The sequence below is a fragment of the Emys orbicularis genome, chromosome 2 (genome assembly GCF_028017835.1).
Source record: "Emys orbicularis isolate rEmyOrb1 chromosome 2, rEmyOrb1.hap1, whole genome shotgun sequence".
In the NCBI taxonomy this organism is placed as follows: Eukaryota; Metazoa; Chordata; order Testudines; family Emydidae; genus Emys; species Emys orbicularis.
Genome location: NC_088684.1, coordinates 99,902,989 through 99,925,377, shown reverse-complemented (window position 1 = coordinate 99,925,377; position 22,389 = coordinate 99,902,989). Strand labels below are relative to the sequence as shown.

The 22,389-nt window shown below is 42.5% G+C and overlaps 1 protein-coding gene across 2 annotated transcripts in view; it reads left to right on the top strand.

Moving 5' to 3' along the window:
- The first annotated feature begins 16,122 nt into the window (after positions 1–16,122).
- Positions 16,123–22,389, top strand: part of NETO1 (neuropilin and tolloid like 1) — an 87,942-nt gene continuing 81,675 nt past the window's right edge. For both annotated transcript variants that reach the window (XM_065399349.1, XM_065399348.1), the window contains exon 1: positions 16,123–16,150. In XM_065399349.1, coding sequence (XP_065255421.1) covers positions 16,123–16,150 — 28 coding nt within the window. The remainder of the gene's footprint in view (positions 16,151–22,389) is intronic.

Sequence of the window (22,389 nt, the reverse complement as noted above, 5' to 3'; positions counted from 1 at the left end):
GCATTTGGCCATATACATTATATGTATGTCTTATCCTCTCATTTTTCAAACCACTATAGAATACAGAGACAAACTGCAATGAAACACCTGCCCTAGGATGGTGGACTGTAGATGCAAAGCAGACTAATTAGTCACCAGTCATTACCTCAAGGTCAGAGGAGCAGGCTTGTTTTAGTTAGTATAAAATTATTACCATCACTGTTATCAGAATGGCTCTCCCCCAATGTATTTTTCCCCCTTCGTACCCTCAGTATGCGCAGCCGGGGGAAAAGATTCCATGATCCAAGTCCTAATTTGAAGACCTGATGACTAAAACAATAATTTAATCTCCTTGTGGAGTCTGGTAACCGTGCAATCAACTGACTAGTACAGCTGTGTGGAAGATCTGAATATTGCTTCTTTAGGCTGCATTTCAGCAGGTGCATAAGTTGATGGCTCAGCCAGTCTATCTTGGCATGCAGTTTCCTCAGTTTGGGGTCTTTTATGATGCATGTCAGGATTCTGCAACTTTAAGTATTATGGCCATCTTGTGCTTCTCTGCTTATATACATAATGAGGAAATGATTATCCAGCCTCATTCAAGCTTTCCTTTTATGATGTCTTTGAAACATCCTAATGTTAGATCAAGGCTAAAAAAATGCTTTCACCATTTCTGGTACATTCTGAATGTCTATCCATTCAGAGCTATTCAAAATTTCACCCCAAGCACTTTTTCCTCCTCCAGCCAACATTGTCATTTTGGTTTTTAGAAACCGTGAAACACTCAAGTTTTGGAACCTGCAGAAGTACTCCACCCACCACCTAGCATTCAAAAATGCTTCTAATTTACTAATTTTTTATGTTTATAGCACCACAGTTCAGATGATTAATTATTCAGTGTCAACAAAGATGCACATACACTGTTTTAAGCATGCTTGTTTAGCTTTAAACAATAAGAACTCTTCTAATTGGGCTGTGGTTATATCATACTGTACTTTAGGTAGGGTAGATTAGATAGTTAGATGAGCTGTTCGAGAAAAGGTCTCTTTTTCACTGTATAAGAATTATGTATGCACAGTTGTCAGAGGCACTCCGGAGAAAAGCTCTACTTACTCTGGAGTGCAGCCAAATCTTGTGAACACAGTTCTTGATAATGTCAGTTTCACTGAGAAGCAAACACTCCCTTTCATTTACTACATCTGTATGAAATAAAAAAAAAACCCACTAACATCTCTATTGTGATTTCAATTTTATCCTACTGTCACTTTATTTGTTCATTCATACAAATAGAAAGCAGTGTCCTGTATAAACTGCAATATCCCAAACTAAAATAGTAGTGGAAAAGTTATTCCTCCATACAACCAATAAGTTAACATGGGTGAAAAAACACAAGTAGTAATTACAAGTCTGTGCTAAATCAAGTAAAGAAAGCAAATTCAGACTAGGATATGGGTTGACAGAATAGGATTAAGAGTCTCAGTCTTAATCCGTCTTTAACTCACTTTTATAGTGTCTAGATAGCAGTGTGTCAGGTAATGTAAGATCACTGGATCATGCATTTAGTGAATCACAGACACAACTGTAAACATGTAGTGCAGAAGAGAAACAATTAACAGCAAAACTTCTGAATTAATAGAATTTCCTTCCATTTGTATGTGCAAGTCATACCATTAAAGTTAATTTCATTTCCCCCCTCTTTTTAATATAGCCTTTGGGGAGCTTTTTACAAGGTTGTATTGAGAGACAATAAACAGTTGAAATGAACAACGCTATTTTACATAGGGAAGGGCATCAGTTAGATAAATGAAAAGTTGGGCTAAAATCTCATCTTGAATTTATAATCAAACTGGCCTTGAAGATTTTTTTGACATTCTTTTAAAAACAAATATATATATGTGTGTGTGTGTGTGTATGTGTGTGTATATATATATATATATATATATATATATATATATATTTATTTATTTATTTTTTTAATGCTTCTCTGCCCTTCCTGGTGTCAGTCAGTCAGGACTAGAGCTGGGCTGCAGGTGGATCTAGGTACAGAACTGAAAGCAAAGAGTTTGTCACTGTGTTTGTGCTCTCCGTGTCTCTGCTGCTGGCATCCAGAAGCATGGAGGAAGCAGCCATTTGATTCAAATACAAAGGAACAGCAGCCAGACAGAGACTTGCAAGGGAGGGCCAGGTGAGAAAATTGGGATAAGGAGTCCAAGAGGTAGAGAACTAGGACTGGCTAGGCAAGGAGACCAGCTGTAGGAGCCAGAGATAAAATGATTAGCTGGGAGAGATAGGGACTGGCAGACTCAACAAGGAGCCAATGTGCAGGGGGAGAACTGGGACTGATTGGGTGAAGAGACAGGGACGGGTTGATAAGGGAGGTGAGGACACTGAGATTGGATGAGAAGGCCATGAAGGGAGATAGGGACTAGGAGTCAGTGGGGGCAGAGAATGTGAGGAAGGTGGGCAACTGGAGAATGAGTGGGGGAGGGAACTGGCAGTAACTTGGGAAGGAGACTAGGGGAGAGAGAGAGAGGAGAAGTCTAGGGCTGGGCATCTGGAGGAGTTCAGACTAGGATTTGCTGGGCAAAAAAAACTGGGACTGGGAGAAGAAGCCTGAGGAGAATGGGACTGGGGTGAGAAGCTAGTAGAGACAGGACTAGGACAGGGACCTGTTGGAACAGACAGGACACAAGGTGTCAAGCTTGGGAGGAATGGGCAGAAGAGTCTGCATGTTGTCCTCCATAGCCTGGAATGGAACCCAAGACCCCCAAGTCTGACCAACTCTGCTGTCAACAAATATCTCTGAAATTCACTAGAAAAGTGTACCATACCCCTCTAGTGCTGGCCCACATAGAGGATTACAACCTCTTACTGCCATCAGTTACTGTGTTAGCACAAGTGTTAGAGGCCTTTACAGTGGATCTGAACATTCCAACCCTGCTGATGAAGCATGTGGGTGCCAATATGATGCCACATGTTGAAATTTGTTTTCCCAGTATGCATTTTTCCTGTGTTGGGGGGGGGGGAAGTGATTATGTAATTAAAGACTGTATCATAACACATACACACAAAGGGGGCAAATTACAGTTTCAGAGGTAACTTTACATCTGGCATTTCCTAAATTTTGAATGCTTGACTTTGCAACCTTAAAGGTCTGTTAACATAGGTTTATGTATATCCTATACAGATTTTTATACTGCGCTGATCACCATAGTATCTGAGGGTATGTCTAGAATAAAAGTCCCAGGGCACAGCTGCAGCTGGTTGGGTCTGCTGACTCAGGCTGCAGAGCTAAAAATTGCAATGTGGAGGTTTGTGCTCAAGCTGGACCCCAGGATCTGGGATCCGCCCCATGAGTTCAGGATTCAGCCTGAGCCCCAATGTCTACACAGTAATTTTACAGCCTGGCTGCCTAAGCCACACCAGCCCATGTGTACATGTACCCAAGGTGCTTTCCAGTGAGTAGTACATCAAGCAATGGACTAACATCTGTCATGTGTTTGTTCTCGCCTCCTCTGGTGTGTGCAATGGAGTTTTTTTGTTTTAGAATATTTGTATAATATATATGTGCACATATGTTGCTCTGTTTGAGAAGGCAGGTCACAAATGCAGCTTCCATTTGGAGCAGCAGATGGTGAGATTTGTGGTGGTGCTTAGTTCCTGTGGCAGTTCACTCCACCGTTCTGACTGACCCCCAAGAAATATCTGTCTCCCATACAGATGAGCTTTACTCATATTGTAGAATGTCCCATTGTAGTAGAGAGGTAAAATTATCAACCACTGTCTTCATCCAGAGTTTTTCATTTGTTTAGATATCCTGGGCCCGGGCCATTGAGAACTTGGAAGATAGAGACAGAGACCTTGAATTTGATTTGAGATTCTAGAGGAAGCCTGTGTAGAGAGCAGAGAACAGGTCTGATGCATTCATGTTTGCCTGTGTTGCTGAGGGGATGTGCTGCAGTGTTCTGCACCAGTTGGAGTTTTCTACGCACTGAAGGCTTCGTATCCAGGTATACTGTATTGCTGTAGTCCAATTGAGAGGTGACTTAGGCATAAATAACTTGGATAAGATGGAGCCCCCTAGTCAATCGGAGAAACTTATTCCCCCCTCGCGTTCAGACTCCTTTGGATGCAGACGCCGTTACTGCTGTGTAACTTACACTTTGAGTAACCTGAAGCAGTTGTAATTTAAACAGGATGGAGATCATTTTAACTCAATGCTTCTAGGGAAGACTTGTCCTATGTTTTACCCTCTCTGTGAACTTGTAAAAAAGCAATTAGTAGAATTTCACAATTGGGGACTAATTCCTCCTGTAGAGTGAATGGCCTGAAGGGAAGGGCTATATACTAGTTGGTTTGCTCATAGTGAGTTGGAAGGAGATTAATGAGAGAAGTCCCATAGCATAATTAAGAAACATTGTGCCTGATCCTCTCAACTCCCATTAAATTCAGTGATAAGATGTTCAGGTCCATGCTCTACACTTATTTTCTCTTCTATCTTTAGAATTTTTCTTTGAATTTAGTTGAGTACTTCTGGCTTGTAAGCATGAGGTTCGGGGACTTTTTTTATTTTTATTTTTTGTTTTTTTTAAAAAAAGAAACATAGACTAGACCTCAAATGGGTTTTCTCGGGCTGTAAGTAGAGAGCAGCAGGACTTTAGTATTTAGTGTTCTTTTAATTAAAATAGCAGTTTACTCTGAGCCTTAGAATTAATTACTTCTTGAATTGCTTCTCTGTTTTATTAACACAGTGTTTGGCAGTTTTGCAACTGAATATCTGAACAAGAGGCTGTTCATTTTTAGAAAGCTGATGCAGAATACATTGAGTAAGCTGAACTATAATTGTCACGTACAAATATGTACTATTCATCTTAAACATGAAAACATCTGTGGAATTTGCATATGTGAGCTTTGAGTGAAAGGTTGTTCAAAAGATAGAAATCAAAGCTAATTTTAACATTAGTGACCTAATGTTAATAAATTTTGCTCCAACAAGGACTTGAAATACAGCTGATTATCCCTCCATAGACCAAGTAGTTTGCATTTTACAGAAAATATGTGCTACAAAAGGAGTTTTTATAACCAAATTTTCTGTCTTACAGAGACAGATTATAGCAGCTGTATATCAAAGCAAGCATTTTAAATAAAACGTTATGAAAAGGTTTAATCATGTAACTACTCATTCATGTAAACAATATTCATAAAATAATTCTATGTATAGTTAATCTTGGAGAGATTGCAACCACAACAAAATTGTCAAACATTTTATTTCTGGAAAATATAACTTATGTTGGCTTACCTTATTCAGAGCACTGTGTTTCATATCAGTTTCCTAAAAGCTTCATGTATGCAGAACAAGGCAAACATCTGCTTTAATTAAGAAGCTTTTTTCTAGGCTGTTGCTTGAAAAAATCCTTTCAACATATACAATTCAGTAACCGCTTAAAACTAAACCTCTTCTTAATGGGAAAAACTATTAGCAATATTTTGTGTCCCTAGTTTGCCTCTAGTTTGTCTTCGAACTTTCCTGCATATTTTGTTCCTGGCACAAACTGCTGTCACTTAGGGTGAAATTCCTTTCACCAGGGTAAAGCCAGTGTGAAAAGGCTTTTACACTGTTTCAGTGCAGTGGAGATAGGGAGATGAAATCTGTTCCCCTTTCCCCTGCAACCAAATGCAAGTGTTCAGAGATACAGCGTGAAGCTTCCCTCTACTCCTATGTGTACCTATTTTACTGGGTCTGGTCCCACTTGTAGCAACCCTATCATTTGCTTGGTAAACATGAACATGGTGGACCTCTCTTGGTCTACCTCCATTGTTCACCTCAGTGCTAGCCGCTGAAAGCTCAAGGGACATCTGTGCAGCACACAGCCTGTCTGGAGCCCACCCCTACTCCACATGGTCACTCTGCTTGTGGATTTTTGAGTCTCCCTTTCTTGAGTAGAAATCTAAAGGCTTGGTGCTGCATTCCTTATTTGGTGACACCATCCTTAGTAGTCTCACAGGGACAACACCCAGTGAAGTCAATGGAAAGACTCCCAGGGCTTTATTCACAAAGGAGATTTAGACTCAGCATTGTCATGCCTAATGTTTAGGCACCCTGCAACCTAGTGGAATCCATGATAGCAAGTTAGGCATCCAGGTCTCCCAATATAATGCATGCAGAGATATGGGCACCTAAAAATGTTTTGTACAAAACCCAGCAAGCTGAGTGGAGAACTGCCTAAGCTAGCCAATAGAAAGAAAATGCTGAGGAGAGGGGCGAGGCCTAAACTCCATCTCTCCGCAGAATGTAGGTGTCTAAATCCAGGCTGGTCCGAGGTTCCTATCTCTACTTGATATTCATAGCTGTTAACCCTTTCCAAAAATTCAGTGCCTAAGGTCTTTCTTGCAAAAAATGGAGGAGGAACAGGTATTCCCATGATAACCTTTAGCCCAGTGGTTAGAGCACTCACCTGGGATTTGGAAGACCTAAATTCAAATCTCCCCTCTGCCTGCTGTGGTGCAGGGACTCTGAACCTAGGTCCCCTGCCAGTCAGCTGAGTGCCCTGACTACTGGGCTATGGGATATTCTGGTATGCAAGAGGGGTCTCAATCTCTCCTGTTGAAGCTGCTCCACTTTGTATAAATAAAGCCATTGGAATGGGGACTTGAACTTGGTTTTCCCACTTTCCAGGTGAGTGGCCTAACCATCAGGCACTCACATGCTTTGCCACAATAACCATTTAATTCATTTATACAAAGTGGAACAGCTTCAACACCCCAGAATACCTTGTGGTTAGGGCACTCACCTGGGAGATGGGTGACCTAAGTTCAAATCCTTATTCCACATCAGGCAGATTTGAACCTGGATCTCCCACATCCTGTGTGAATGCACCAAACACTGGGCTAAAGATTTATGGGGGACACCATCTCCTTTGGCCTTGTTTTGTGCAAAGTCCAATACATTAGGCTTGCTCAGAACACACCTACTGGATTGGGCTCTGTAGGCAAGATACGCAGGGGAAGACCTCGTTCCAGGTCTTAGGCGTGAACTATGTGCCCTGGTGTCAGGACATAGATAGCTCTGCACATGCCCAGCAACAGAAATATAGGTGCCTAGGGGACTTCACCAGCAAAACTTAGTTTCCCAGGGATGTTAGGTGCCTACTGGGTTAGGCAGAGGCTGAGCAGGAGTTTTGATTATCTAAATTTTGGATTTAGGCACCTAAATTCCTTTCTGAATTCTTCCCTTCTATTCATATCCTTCTTTCTTCCCTGCCTCATTCCTCAACAAAACCGAACCTCAAGTCTAAAGTAGCTATGTGTCTGGAAATTAGCAGTGAAGCTAGCACCTTAGCTGGTGTAAATCAGTGCATCTCCATTGACCTCAGTGGAACTGTACTGATATGTACCAGCTGAAAAACTAACCAAAGATATGCAACCCGTTCAACACACGAATAGAACCCTTCCTCATTGACAATTGCTTCAACATACGTACTGGTACACCATCCAGTTACATTAACTTTGTCACATAATGGTGCAATTCTAGGTGCAGAAAAAAAATTAAATAACATGTACCATAGAGTTAAGAGTACAAACTAGTGCCTACAGCAATATGTGTAGAAATGAGTGTTTTTCAGGGCACCTACCAATAACTAATTTGAGTCCAAGAATCAGTGGGATGTTTGGTCTATCACTGTCCCATTTGCTGTGTCTGAAGGTTGAAGTTTTTAGCAGGTCCACAGGATTTCTACAGTCCTCTACCATACGATACTATGAACAGTCTACTTTATTTAAAATAATAAAAAGGACCTACTTTTTCTCCCTAGAGTGAGGGGAAAGTATTTGTTCTAAAATTTAAATAAAATCCTATTAACAATCCCCTGGAAAATTTAATTAAGATATTCCCCCCCAGAAAACTGATGAAATAAAAATTAGTTGAATTTTTCAATTAAGTGCTTTTAGGATTCTGTAATATGAATTAGTTATATCAGTGTAGTTTATCCTAATAAAAAGAGGTGGGTTTTTTGTCAAAGGCTAAAGAAATTGTATAATAAGCAACAGTGGAAAAAACTGTGTACAGTAGAACCTCAGTTACGAATACCAGAATTACGAACTGACCGGTCAACCACACACCTCATTTGGAACCAGAAGTTTGCAAATCGGGCAGCAGAGACAAAGCGGAGGGGTGGGAAGAAAATACTGTAAAGTACTGTGTTAAATGTAAACTACTAAAAAATAAAGGGAAAGTTTTTTTTTAAAAAATGATAAGGTAAGGAATCTGTTTCTGTGCTTGTTTCATTTAAATTAAGATGGTTAAAAGCAGGATTTGAGTACAAACAACCTCCATTCCCAAAGTGTTCGTAACTCTGAGGTTCTACTGTATCCTTAATTGAATAGTAAGTTTTGCCCTAAGGTATAGGACAGAACAGGTAATTTTACTGTAAATTCTTTGTCTCTAGTTATACCAAATTATTTTTTTTAACTAAATTTCCAGTTCCAACCACCACTTGAAATTTGGCATTTTTTCATACAAATGTACCCATTGGAACTGGAATGCAAGCAAGGCTGTAATGAGCTGTGTCAATAGTAAGCACAGTTGGATCAAGTATGTAGTAAGTTATTAAAATATGGACATGTGATGCTGCATAAAATGCAATATCCTGTAAATTGTGTTAGTCTTTGAAACTTGTATAGTTAGGCCATAAGTCACTTAATCAACCTTAATGGACCAAGACCCATTGAAAACATTTTTCATTCACATCTCAAAGACAGATAGACAAAATAATTACTGCAAATACTACACGCTGTAGTTAAATGTGTATTATAGAAGCATATTATCTTCTGTGCCAGACTCGTGCTTGGCATTCCCCAACTCCAGGCAATAGGGGACAGCAGGCCCAGAGCTGGCACACTTACCCCCAACTGGGAGTTCTCCTATTTCATGGGAATTCTCTTTTGGCTATATTTGGCCAATTCCCAGACACTTTACATCTCCTAAAAAACAAGGAAAGGGGACAGATTTTAATAGAGAATCCAGACCACAATTTCCATCTTCCAGTTTTGTTCTTTATAATTTTGCTAAATACATTGCTTTTGATACTTTCCTCAGTTGGTCTCATCCCAGATGTGACTTTTTAAAAAAGTTTGAGCAAAATGTATGCAGGAGCTCATTTTCATATATGCCTTTTGGAGTTATGCAAATATGAAAATGAGCTCCTCCAATATATTCTGCTTTGTTATATCTTCATATTTGAACTGATGTAACTCATAAATAGATGGAAATATAATTTTCAGCGCTTGTTTTAGAGTCCTCTTTGCAGAAAGTAAGAACAATTCCAGTCATAGGCACCGACTCCATGGGTGCTCCAGGGCTGGAGCACCCACGGGGAAAAATTGGTGGGTGCTCTGCACCTACCGGCAGCGAAGCTCCCCGCCCCTCTCCAGCTCACCTCGCCCTCCTCCCCTGAGCGCGCCGCATCCCTGCTTCTCCTCCCAGCGCTTGCCACCATGAAACAGCTGTTTTGCGGCGTAACAAGCTGTGGGAGGGAGGGGGGAGAAGCGGGAATGCGGCGCGCTCAGGGGAGGAGGCAGGGAAGAGGTGGGGCTGGGGTGGGGATTTGGGGAAGGAGTCCAATAGGGGAAGGGAGGGGGCAGAGTTGGGGCAGGGACTTTGGGGAAGGGGTTGGAATGGGGTGGGGCATGGGTAGGAGGGAGTGGGGCAGGGGCAGAGGGTGGTTGAGCACCCACCGGAGAAGTTGGTACCTATGATTCCAGTATGGTTAAAATTAAATCTAATTTTTGCACATTAGGGTTTGTGTGCATGTGCTACACTTATGTTAGTGCTGTTTAGTAAAGTGAATCTTTACAGATTAAGATGCCTTTGTTAAGGATGTCTCAGATTAGGGGCACCATAGATCTGAAACTCAAGAACCAGTGAGTTGTGTTATGGATTGATTGTGTCACTGTTTCATCATAAGGTTGTGATTAACTGCTCTGTGCTTCAATTTGGGAAGTAACAATAGTTATTTTCCTACCTTAAAGCGATGATGTGAGGATGTTTGAAAATATTAATTTTCATCTATCATACTCCAGGAAAGTGGAGGCAGGAGGTTTAAGCATAAAGTTATTACAAAGATGTTGGAGAAGCAGTTATCATTAACTTAGTACTTGATACTATAAGTGATGCAGCATTTTATGTTTTTATGAAATTACGTAATATAACAATCAGAAGGGAACACACACACATTTGACCTTGCATTGTACAATACAATTACTTTCTACCCAAATTTCTTTATTAAAGATTGGTTACATGTTAACTACCATGGTTAAAGGGTCCCCCATAATTGGAATATGAAGGTCTAAATCTACTGACTCTTCATCAAAAACAAACATTGCTGTATGTTGATCCCACATTCAGCAGAACTTTTCTACCCTGTTAATGATAGAAGGTTGGCGGTGATTGAATGTCTAACATAGTGAATGTCAGTGAAAATGAGGTAGGATCAGAGGCTAAAATAGGAAAAGAACAAGTTAAAAATTATTTAGACAAGTTAGATGTCTTCATGTCACCAGGGCCTGATTACATGCATCCTAGAATACTCAAGGAGCTGACTGAGGCGATATCTGAGCCATTAGTGATTATCTTTGAAAAGTCATGGAAGATGGGAGAGATTCCAGATGATTGGAAAAGGGCAAATATATTTGCCCATCTATAAAAAGGGAAATAGGGACAACCCGGGAAATTACAGAGCAGTCACTTTAACTTCTGTACCCAGAAAGATAATGGAGGAAATAATTAAGCAATCAATTTGCAAACATCTAGAAGATAATAAGATGATAAGTAACAGTCAGCATGGATTTGTTAAGAACAAATCATGTCAAACCAACCTGATAGCTTTCTTTGACAGGGTAACAAGCCTTGTGGATGGGGGGAAGCTTTTGATACTGTCTCACATGACCTTCTCGTAAACAAACTAGGGAAATGCAACCTAGATGGAGCTACTGCAAAACTGGTTGGAAAACCATTCCGAGAGAGTAATTATCAGTGGTTCACAGTCATGCTGGAAGAGCATAACGAATGGGGTCCAGCAGGGATCAGTTCTGGGTCTGGTTCTATTCAATATCTTCATCAATGATTTAGATAATGGTATAGAGAGGACACTTATAAAGTTTGCGGATGATACCAAGATGGGAGGGGTTGCAAATGCTTTGGAGGATAGGATTAAAATTCAAAATGATCTGAACCAACTGGAGAAATGGTCTGAAGTAAATAGGATGAAATTCAATAAGGACAAATGCAAAGTACTTCATTTAGGAAGGAACAATCAGTTGCACACATACAAAATGGGAAATGACTGCTTAGGAAGGGGTACTGTGGAAAAGGATCTGGGGGTCATAGTGGACCACAAGCTAAATATGAGTCAACAGTGTAATACTGTTGCAAAAAAAGCGAACATCATTCTGGGATGTATTAGCAAGAGTGTTGTAAGCAAGACACGAGAAATAATTCTTCTGCTCTACTCCATGCTGATTAGGCCTCAACTGGAGTATTGTGTCCACATTTCAGGAAAGATGTGGACAAATTGGAGAAAGTCCAGAGGAGAACAACAAAAATGATTAAAGGTCTAGAAAACATGACCTATGAGGGAAGACTGAAAAAATTGGGTTTGTTTCGTCTGGAAAAGAGAAGACTGAGAGCGGACATGATAACAGTTTTCAAATATATAAGAGGTTGTTACAAGGAGGAGGGAGAAAAAAAATGTTCTCATTAACCTCTGAGGATAGGAAAAGAACCAATGGGCTTAAATTGTAGCAAGGGCAGTTTAGACTGAACATTAGGAAAAACTACCTATCAGAGTAGTTAAGCACGGGAATACATTGCCTAGGGCGGTCATGAAATCTCCATCATTGGAGATTTTTAAGAACAGGTTAGAGAAACACCTGCCAAGGATGGTCTAGATAAAACTTAGTCTTGCCATGAGTGCAGGGGACTGGACTAGATGACCTCTCGAGGTCTCTTCCAGTCCTACGATTCTATGATTCTGTGTTTAGGGTGGGGACGTGCCATTATGTATGGCTCCTTCACTCAGGCTTTTTGACAGTAATTATCACACTGCTCACCCCATTTGGCTTGATAGGCTGTCCAGACAGAGGCCAATATAAATACATTAGGCATTTATTATGTAAACTATTTACCTGTATAAATAAAAGCTTGTGTAGTGAAAGGTTTATGCTGGCCCAGTAAAGCTACCACATTTCTTAAACTGATTATGTACATATACATAATAGGTTTTGCAGCTATAATCTGCAAAATGTTAGATAAAACATACATCCACCCAAGAGAGGAAATTAAAAGGTGAAGATTACTGTAGTGGCTTGAGGTTTACATCTTCCAAGGCTATCTAAAAAGAATCTACTCCAGCAGAAACTGATTTGTGGCTAGCTTCTAATTATGACACTTCCACATATACTTTTTCCTCTAACAGCTTCAATTTTTCTAAATCTATTTGTAGAAACATACTACTTATTTTATTGTACCATCTAACCTAATTGCAGAATTCCTGAAATGAAAATACTACCATAAGATAGTCCAATGAATTAGTTGGGGATTGGTCCTGCTTTTAGCAGGGGGTTGGACTAGATAACCTCCTGAGGTCCCTTCCAACCCTGATATTCTATGATTCATAGTAGTTGGGGGATACTAGGACTGTCACTTCATTGCTGTTAATTTCCAAAACCCAGCTATTCTGAACAGTGTTCTGGCTAAAATGAACACATGCCATTCTGTATTTGTTCTGTGCCTTCCCCCTAAAGGCTCCTTGGTGGCAGGGACCTGTTACTTTTTTCTCACACTTCACAGCATCCAAACCAGGTGCTATATAAACAATAATATTGTGATGGTGCTCTCAAATTAAACAGTTGCACAGATCAAGAAGCTAAGGGAGCTTTAAAGCAACCAACACCTGTGTGGCAACATAAAGAATGCATCTAGCAAGAAGGAGAATATGGAAGCTTAGCGTTGTAAAATGTGACACAGCACATTTTCCCAGAACAGCAAAATCAGCTGTTTTGTGTCTACTTGTACCTTAACCTTTTGTAAGTAATTATAGCTTGAAACTTAGCCATATGGATGTCTGCATTGCCCTGCAGGAGATGTGGCCAATCTGCTTATAAACAACCTTATTACAGTTTGTTTCCAAGCCCTCCCTTTTCAATTGCTCTACATGTTGCTTGTCTAAGAAAGCAAGACTCTGCTTATCTGCATGATGGAAGTTGATCCTCAGCTGACTCGCAAATACACCGCAGATTAGGTTCTTTTTGATTGAGGAGGGAGAGCGAGCAGAGAGTGCGAGTGTTGCCAATTTATTAAGAGTAACAACTGCCTTCTTGATTTTTGCCTCTAGTAAGATGAGTAACAGAAAAACCTAGTGAGTATCAGGCGAACAGTCTCCGTGCCAGTCTTGTTTCCTCTATATTCCTTAATACAAGTAGTTCGCTGCTGTGTCCTCCTCACCCAGCAGGATTTTAAAATATAGTCAGGCAAAATGGATGGATTGATGTGCGAATTCCATCGGCCAAGATTACTTCACACTCTTCTTGTGTATGGAGCTGGAGCTGACAGACTGCATATTTAACTCTCTATGGCAGATACTTTCCTGGCTCCAGATTACACAGCAGAGGATCCACGGGACAATTGGAAAAATGAAAGGGGAAAAGAGGATCTTTGATAAATCCAGACTGGTTTGCTGTAAAATCAAGTTTCTTGTTATCCACCTTTTGGGCTTAACAGCTATGCGATTCAATGGTGTCCTAAAGGTAACACAGAGACCTGCTTTACTAAAAGATACGTATTTTTTTAAAGGACCCAAGTCAGTATATCACGCATCAGCACCTGATAATCTATTTACCCTGCAACGTGTGCGGCCATTTAAGGACAATTAACTCTGCACGATCACGCATTAGTCATTACACTACAGAGGTTGCATTAAAGCCTCCCCAGAAAAACTGGGAGGCAACTGATTTGGGGAAATAGCCACCCACGTTCTTCTGCAAGGCTGCTCGCAAAACAGAAGTGCAAAATCAATCTTCATGGGGCATTTTAGAAGCACCAGCAAATTTGCATCGGTTGGAGACATAACGACGTTTACATTTAATTAATATTAATGAATGATCTCTCTCCCCACTCCACTCCAAAGCCGACCCTCAGTCTGTTTAGTTATTGTCTCTCTATCTGCTTTCCCTCAAGGCAGGGGGTGAACACTTTTCTCTTTGCAGATGGAATGAGCGTGAGGTACGGAAATTAGGGGCTTTTGCTTTTTGCATTCGGTCTATTTTTCTTTTTTCTTTTGGCAGCCTGGAGAAGAGGGTTGGGGTTTTCTGTCTGATCCTGGCTATCCTGTGGTCAGGACCTTCCCTCTCCAGCAGCCTGTTCATCTCCCTCTTCCTCACCCCAAGCCCAGAGGGAGAAAGGGGGAGGCGATACACGCTCTCTTTCCATGCCTCAGCTTCGCTGGTGCAGCAGGCGTGGGAGCAACAGGACCAGGGGTGGGAACACCCCATCATCCTTTCTCACTTCGGGCAAACACCGCTGTTCTTTCTCTTTTCCATTGCCCCCCGCGCCTCCCCCTTTGTTCCCTCCTCCATTTCCTCCTGCGCGGGTGTCTTGAGGAGGCAACGGGTGCAGACTGGAGGTCCCTGGGTAGAAGGAGCTGGTGTTGCGGACTTAGCCCAGGACTGCTGCGGTGGGAGCTCCCCGCTACTGCCGCTGCTGGCAGGACCAGGAGCGGGGGAGGAGACTGCAGCTCCTTTCCCCCTCTTCCCTTGCGTTTTCATTTCTTTCTTTCCCCCTTCCTTAGTCGTCCTCTTCTCCTCTAGATTTTCTCCTTCTCTCCCTCCTTTTCCCCAGTATTCCTCTGCCGCCTGTGTTTGGGCTGAGAGCTGGCTGGGGAGGGCGCTAAAAGAGGGGGAAGAGTGGGGGTGAAAGATTTCCCTGCCTGTCTGGGGGTTGACTGGAAGAGGCGATCGTATCTGCAGCCGAAGGATTAACAGCTAAACTTTTATTGCTGCCTCTGTGCTGTGTGTGTAAGTAAATGGGGGAAGTCTCGGCTCAAAGAGGGAACGTGTCTTGTTTCCTTTTGACAGATGCAGTTGGTGGGGTGGGGAACAATGAACATTTTCTTTAGGACATAAAGTGAAGGAGGAAAAAACTCTCTCTCCTCCCCCCCCCGCCCCTTTCAAGAATCTACAGCATCCTCCTCCCCCCAGCCGTGAAATGAATGGAAGAATCTCCGGGATTTTCTTCTGCTCTTCGCCCTGGACTGTAGGAGTGAGGGGATCTCTCTCTACGTACATCCATCTCTCTATCTCTCCATCCATCTCCGGGAGGATTTGAGCCGGTGCAATGTGCTTTCAGCCGCTTGCTGCTGCTGCCTGATACTATGCAACACGCAGAGAGAGGGTTTTGCAAAAATGGATTTGTTCGATTTTAAAGGATTTCTTGTCTAATAAGGATTGCATTGCCCACAAATATGACTAAATCTCCTGTTTGGTAAATCTTCCTGCCCCCTCCCCTTTGGGCTCCCTCCCTCCACCCCCCCACCCCCACCCCTTCAGAGGAGCAAGCCCAGGGAGCTGATGACGGACCCATTAATCCTTCCTTCAATGCATCAAAAGAACCCAAAGGTCTGGGAAACGTTGGGCTTGAAATCCTACAGGAAATGCTTCGGCCGGCTTTTGGTTTTGTATGAAACTGGTGATTAGGGGGGGTTGTGCGAGCGAACCCCCTACTCGTTTGCCCCTGCCTCTTTCCTGGCCCCTTTTGATGTGCTCTTTGCCAGGTGCTTGTCCTCCGGTCTCTCTCTCTCTGGCCCGTCGCCGCCAGTTATGCAGACTCCCTGTCGTACTCAGCGCCTGCTGCTTTTGATATGATTCAAAGATGAGGGTGTTGATGATGATCGCTCTGGTGTGATGGGGTTGAGACGGCGGTGATTGTTTGGAGGCGAGGAGGAGAGAGAGAGGAAGGGCTGCTGCTGCTGCTGCTACCCTTCGCTGTGTGTGTGGGCTTCAGTTTTCCTACTCCATCCTCTCCCCACCACTGGAAGTCCTCCCGTATCTAAATGGAATTAGTGGAGATCGAAGCCCCTTGTGTAAGGAACAGACATGATCCATGGGCGCAGTTTGTTTCACAGTAAGTATCTTTCCTGAAGCTGCTCTGCTTCGCGGGGCAACTATTTTTCCTTCTTCCAACAGCACAGGTGGAGACATTGTAGGACGGTTAAAACTGGGAGGCTCACAGCTTCAAGGCGTGGGTTTAAACTTTCTCTCCCCCCCCCCCCCCCCACCAATGCAGTATAATTGAAAGAGGTGCAAGAAAGACGTAGATATAGCCTGGCGTTTGCAGTGACACATGCACTCGTTTATTGAGTTTGTGGTGATAGTAGGGAGGACTGAGTATACCTGTAATTATATAGAGAGATAGTAGCTTTCAAAGTAACCAGTGGGGGTGCAAAACTAGCCGCTAAAGGGTGCTGTAGGGACTGATCGGTATTACAGGATATACACCTGTCACTATTTCAGTCTTGATTCAGATCTCCTTGCGTGTGGGATTTTAACCAGCGTTAACTCTGGCTTGGGTTTGAACCCTCAAATGACAGACCTTCAAACACGGAGCTAAATTCTGCTCTCCTCCTAACATCGACGTTAATCCAGAATAGCTCCACTGATTTCAGTGGCAGTACTCCGGATTCTCGCCGGTGTCACAGAGATCTACGTTTGGCCCATGGTAATCAAAATAATTAAACACAATGTGGAGGATTAAAGGATAGAATTTCAGTCACAACTCGGAGTTTACTCCCCCCCACCCCCATCAGACCCTTAAATGCGATTTTCAGTGTTAGGGACGGTTTATTCTTGATGCTAGTCTGTGTTCTCTATTGATTTGGGAATCATCAATGGGGAGGAATCAAAAGCCCTGGTGACTTGTTCTTGGTTATGAATCTATTCTAACGCTGCAGCGTTCTCCATCCAAAATCTGCTAATCTTTAGCAGGAGAGCATGTTACTCTTGTAGAGCATCGTTACGTGAATGCTGTGAGTTGCGCACTGACAATGGGACGCATTCCGTAATAATAACCTGTCCAAACAGGAATAGTAAGGGGCGCGAGGAGATGTACTCGCTAAACAGGACCTGTGTAAAACAAACAAAAGCCTCAGTACCGAGGCCATTTGAAACACGAGTTCTTGTGTGAAAATATCAATGGGGCCTATTGCACAGTATGACTCTGGGTGGTCCGGAAAGTGTCATTTTTCTACCCTACCCCCATGATAAGAGAAGGTGTGAAGGGTTGGTGGTTTAAACTGAAGCCTCTGGAACAGTACTCTGAAACAATATCCATTGCTAACTTGTAAAATAGCAATGATATTTTTTAGAACTTGTTTTCAAAATTCTTTACTGGGTTAGACCTTACATGTCAAGTTACATTCTCCAGCAACTGTAATGGCCAAATGATAAACCTCTTCAAATATTGATGTATAATGGAAATATGCACAGGTCTATAATCAGAGGAGCACTAATAAGCCTAATTACAATTAGACTAGATGATGAGGAATGGGGGAGGAGGGGAGATCAACAAGAAATTAGGTGGGATCCTGATTTTTAAAAATCCCCAAACCTACATGATTGCTGATATTGTTGTCTTCCTTTCAGCAAAACTCCCTGACTAGCAGTTTTGCCTGAGTAAAGATTGCAGGATCAGGCTCTTCTTTTGGCTTAAAAAAAAAACGGAAATATTGTATTTGTCCTGCAATAAGAGGTCAGGAAAAGGGGAAGGAATCAGTTTATTGCAAAATATTGTGTTTGTAATCCAGTAAATTTAGCCCATTGACAGATAAGCATATTCATCTTGAGAAGTTTCTCCACTGGTTAACATTCATCTGCTTGACAGAAATATATTATTGAGTCTTTGCCTTGAAGTTTTAAGGGGTATGTTTCCATAATTCTTTAAGCACTGAAGAAAGAAGTGGGTTTTGTGGCAATCTAAGTATTTTTTGTGATGTTGGCTTTAAAGCCCCCAATCCAAATTACTCTACTAAAAGTAAAGGGAACAAGTATTTCACTTGAACAGTACAGCTGTGTTGGATACAGTATATCAGGATTAAGCAGAGTCTCCTTAAGCTTTTCTTGTTGTTTATTATATTTTATTCCAAGTTTATTCTTTACCGTTTATTGTCAATACCATCATGCCAAGTTGTAAGCATAGCTCTCCATTTTGGAGCAATGTAGGTAAGTGAATTAAAAAGCATTGTTTCTAGTGGTTAGAACTGAAAGCTGGGATTTAAGTGACCTGGGTTCTCCGCTCATCTTTGCTACAATGTCACTGGGACCTGGGACCCTTCACCTGGCTTCTCTGTGCCTCAGTTCCTACATCTGTAGAGCGGGGATGTTAATATTTAAAAGTGTGTTGAGGTCCTCCAATGAAAGGTGCTATATAAGGATAAGGTGGTGTTTGTTAATTATCTAATAAGGAGTGTCTTCTGAGAGACCTAAAAGGTCTACTAGTTTAGGGGGTTGGGTGAAGAGCATACTCCCTCTCCATTGACTCATCAATGATTCCCATTCTCTTTGCAGAGCATAGGTCTTTCAAATGCTATTTTATTCACAGTTAGAAAATGCGCAGATCCAGAGTCTCAAAATATATACACTTAGAATTAAAATAGTAATAAATAAATAACTTATAAACTGTCGCAGCAGAAAAGACATTAACACATATGCCATTCAACCCTCACCCTCAGGCAATATGTGGTCTTTGCTCCAGGAAAGCCAGGGGAAACAGGGACATCCTATAGCATGACCTAGACTTCACCAAATCTGGGTTCTGGCAGACAGAGGGAGGGAAATATTAAGGAGTTGGGTCCCCTCACATCAATGCCCTGCTAGCAGATTCCTCCCATTTTATCCATGGACCTATTAGCTTGAGTACCTCAGATTGCAATTGCCATGGATTCATGAGGACAGAAAGAGCCTTTGCAGTTAGCTTCATATTGTAAGTCTAAACCAACATCTTACACTATCCATAAATTAGCTGGCAACCAATGGAGATGTGCTTCCTGCATGGAACACAGCTTTAGTGAATGAGCAGCTGCATTTCACACTAGCTTCACATTCTGAGGTGTTTGAACATGTAGTACATGTACAACATGTTGCAGTAAAGCCATGGATGACTGGAGAGATCCATATCTGAAAAGCTGCAATTTTCTTGCTAAATTAAGAATGCTTTACACCATTTGCAACTTCTACCTGAATATCCAGTAGCAACTGGGGATCCAACAAGACAGTTGTACTGGATAAGTAATGGTGGATATGCTCCCAGTGCATTGTGTTTTTCATCACTTCAGTCTTTCTTTGTTTGAGACTAAACTTTGCCACAAACCTCTGCAAGGCTCGGGTCGGAAGACCTAGAAATACAGATCTGGGTGTCATCAGGATACTGAAAGCACCACAGACTATATTTTCTCTCCAACTGTCCTAATGGTTTCATTTACACATTGAGCACAAAATGTGACAAAACAGACAACAGTGTGGAACTCTGTATGAAAGGGTTATTGATGTAGATGGCAATTTCCCAGTGTTATCAGGACAAAAAGGAAGGAAGCTATTCAAAAGCAAACTTATTTAGGTTTACTGTGATCCATGAATATATCAAAACATTCTCATGGTCAGCAGTATCAATGACAGCTGATAGATCTAAAATGATCAGGATGAATACTCAATCTTCATTAATAACCAGGAGACAAACCTGTGCAGTCTTTGTATGATGCCCAGGCTGAAAAAAGGGAAGAAGGAGAATCTGGGGAACTACAGACAGGTCAGCCTCACCTCAGTCCCTGGAAAAATCATGGAGCAGGTCCTCAAGGAATCCATTTTGAAGCACTTGGAGGAGAGGAAGGTGATCAGGAACAGTCAACGAGGATTCACCAAGGGCAAGTCATGCCTGACTAACCTGATTGCCTTCTATGATGAGATGACTGGCTCTGTGGGTATGAGGAAAGCGGTGGACACGATATATCTTGACTTTAGCAAAGCTTTTGATATGGTCTCCCACAGTATTCTTGCCAGTAAGTTAAAGTATGGATTGGATAAATAGGCTAAAACATGGATAGAAAACTTGCTAGATCTTCGGGCTCAATGTGTAGTGATCAACGGCTTGATGTCTAGTTGGCAGCCAGTATCAAGCGGAGTGCCACAGGGGTCTGTCCTGGGGCCAGTTTTGTTCAACATCTTCATTAATGATCTAGATGATGGGATGAATTGCACCCTCAGCAAGTTCACAGATGACACTAAGCTGGGGGAAGAGGTAGATTCGCTCCGGACCCTGTCCCTACACTCCAGTGTCCTAGACAAATTGGAGGATTGGGCCAAAAGAAATCTGATGAGGTTCAACAAGGAGAAGTGCAGAGTCCTGCACTTAGGATGGAAGAATTCCATGCAGTGCTAAAGTCTGGGGTCTGATTGGCTAAGTGACAGTTCTGCAGAAAAGCACCTGGGGATTACAGTGGATGAGAAGCTGGATATGTTGCCAAGAAGGCTAATGGCTTATTGGGCTGCATTAGTAGGAGCATTGCCAGCAGATCGAGGGAAGTGATTATTCCCCTCTATTTGGCACTGGTGAGGCCACATCTGGAGTATTGTGTCCAGTTTTGGGGCCCCCCACTACAGAAGGGATGTGGACAAATTGGAGAGAGTCCAGGAAAGGGCAACAGAAATGATTAGGGGGCTGGGGCACATGACTTATGAGGAAAGGCTGAGGGAACTGGGCTTATTTAGTCTGCAGAAGAGAACAGTGAGGGGGGATTTGATAGCAGCCTTCAACTATCTGAAGGGGGGTTCCAAGGAGGATGAGCTAGGCCAGGGATTGGCAACCTTTGGCATGTGGCCCGCCCGGGTAAACACTCTGGCGGGCCGGGCCGGTTTGTTTACCTGCCACGTCCGCAGGTTTGGCTGATTGCGGCTCCCACTGGCCGAGGTTCGCCGCTCCAGGCTAATGGGGGCGGCGGGAAGCGGTGGCCAGCACAACCCTCAGCCTGCGCCATTTCTCGCCGCCCCCATCGGCCTGGGACGGTGACCTGTGGCCAGTGGGAGCCGCGATCAGCTGAACCTGTGGACACAGCAGGTAAACAAACTGGCCCGGCCCTCCAGGGTGCTTACCCTGGCGAGCAGCGTGCCAAAGGTTGACGATCCCGGAGCTAGGCTGTTCTCAGTGGTGGCAGATAACAGAACAAGGAGCAATAGTCTCAAGTTGCAGTTGGGGAGGTCTAGGTTGGATATTAGGAAAAACTATTTTACTAGGAGAGTGGGGAAGAACTGGAATGGGTTACCTAGGGAAGTGGTGGAATCTCCATCCTTAGAGGTGTTTAAGGCCAGGCTCGACAAAGCCCTGGCTGCGATGATTTAGTTGGGATTGGTCCTGCTTTGAGCAGGGGGTTGGACTAGATGACCTCCTGAGGTCTCTTCCAACCATAATCTTCTATGATTCTATGAATACCGAATGGACTAGGGTGGAAAAGACCTGAGCATAACAGGTACTGCTGAAGCTGTTCTCTACTCTGTTGTAGAGTCACGATCCCCCCACCCCCCCCAGATGATCTGAGACAAGGTGATAACTATAGAAACTGTCAATATCAAGAGATGATTTCTTGAGCAAAGGTCTAACAATCACCTTTAAAGAAACTGTCCCCTTGCTTTTCTGAAGAGAGACAGGTTTCAGAGTAGCAGCCGTGTTAGTCTGTATCCGCAAAAATAACAGGAGTACTTGTGGCACCTTAGAGACTAACAAATTTATTAGAGCATAAGCTTTCGTGGGCTACAACCCACTTCTTGCATCCGAAGAAGTGGGTTGTAGCCCACGAAAGCTTATGCTCTAATAAATTTGTTAGTCTCTAAGGTGCCACAAGTACTCCTGTTATTTTTTTGAAGAGAGACAGTGTTTCTGATAATGGCCACAGTATCTCCTTACTAGTCTTCTCCAGTCTAAAGTGCCATGAATTTAAAATTCTAGTCTGCAACTTCCAGAAACTCAGAAAGCATCAACTGCAGAACTGAAGCAAAAAAGACTTAGTTGGTTTTCACCAGATTTGATCCGCCACTATGGATGCAGATATTTTGGTCCAGATTCAGCTAATTTTATCAGCAAAAGAAGTTGCAAATTCTCACAGCAAGAAACAATTGCCTCGGTAAGAAAGTTCAAATAAACCAGATCTACCATTTCCCCCCCCCACACACACACACACAAACACACACACTCAGAACAGTTCCTGTAAGTGGGACTTTACGGATGCTTTCGTCGTGATGTGAAAATAAGATTTCTCCTTCTTGCACAACCACATTAGTTTTCAAAAGTTCTTTATGCATGGCTGGCCTTAGGGAAAATGG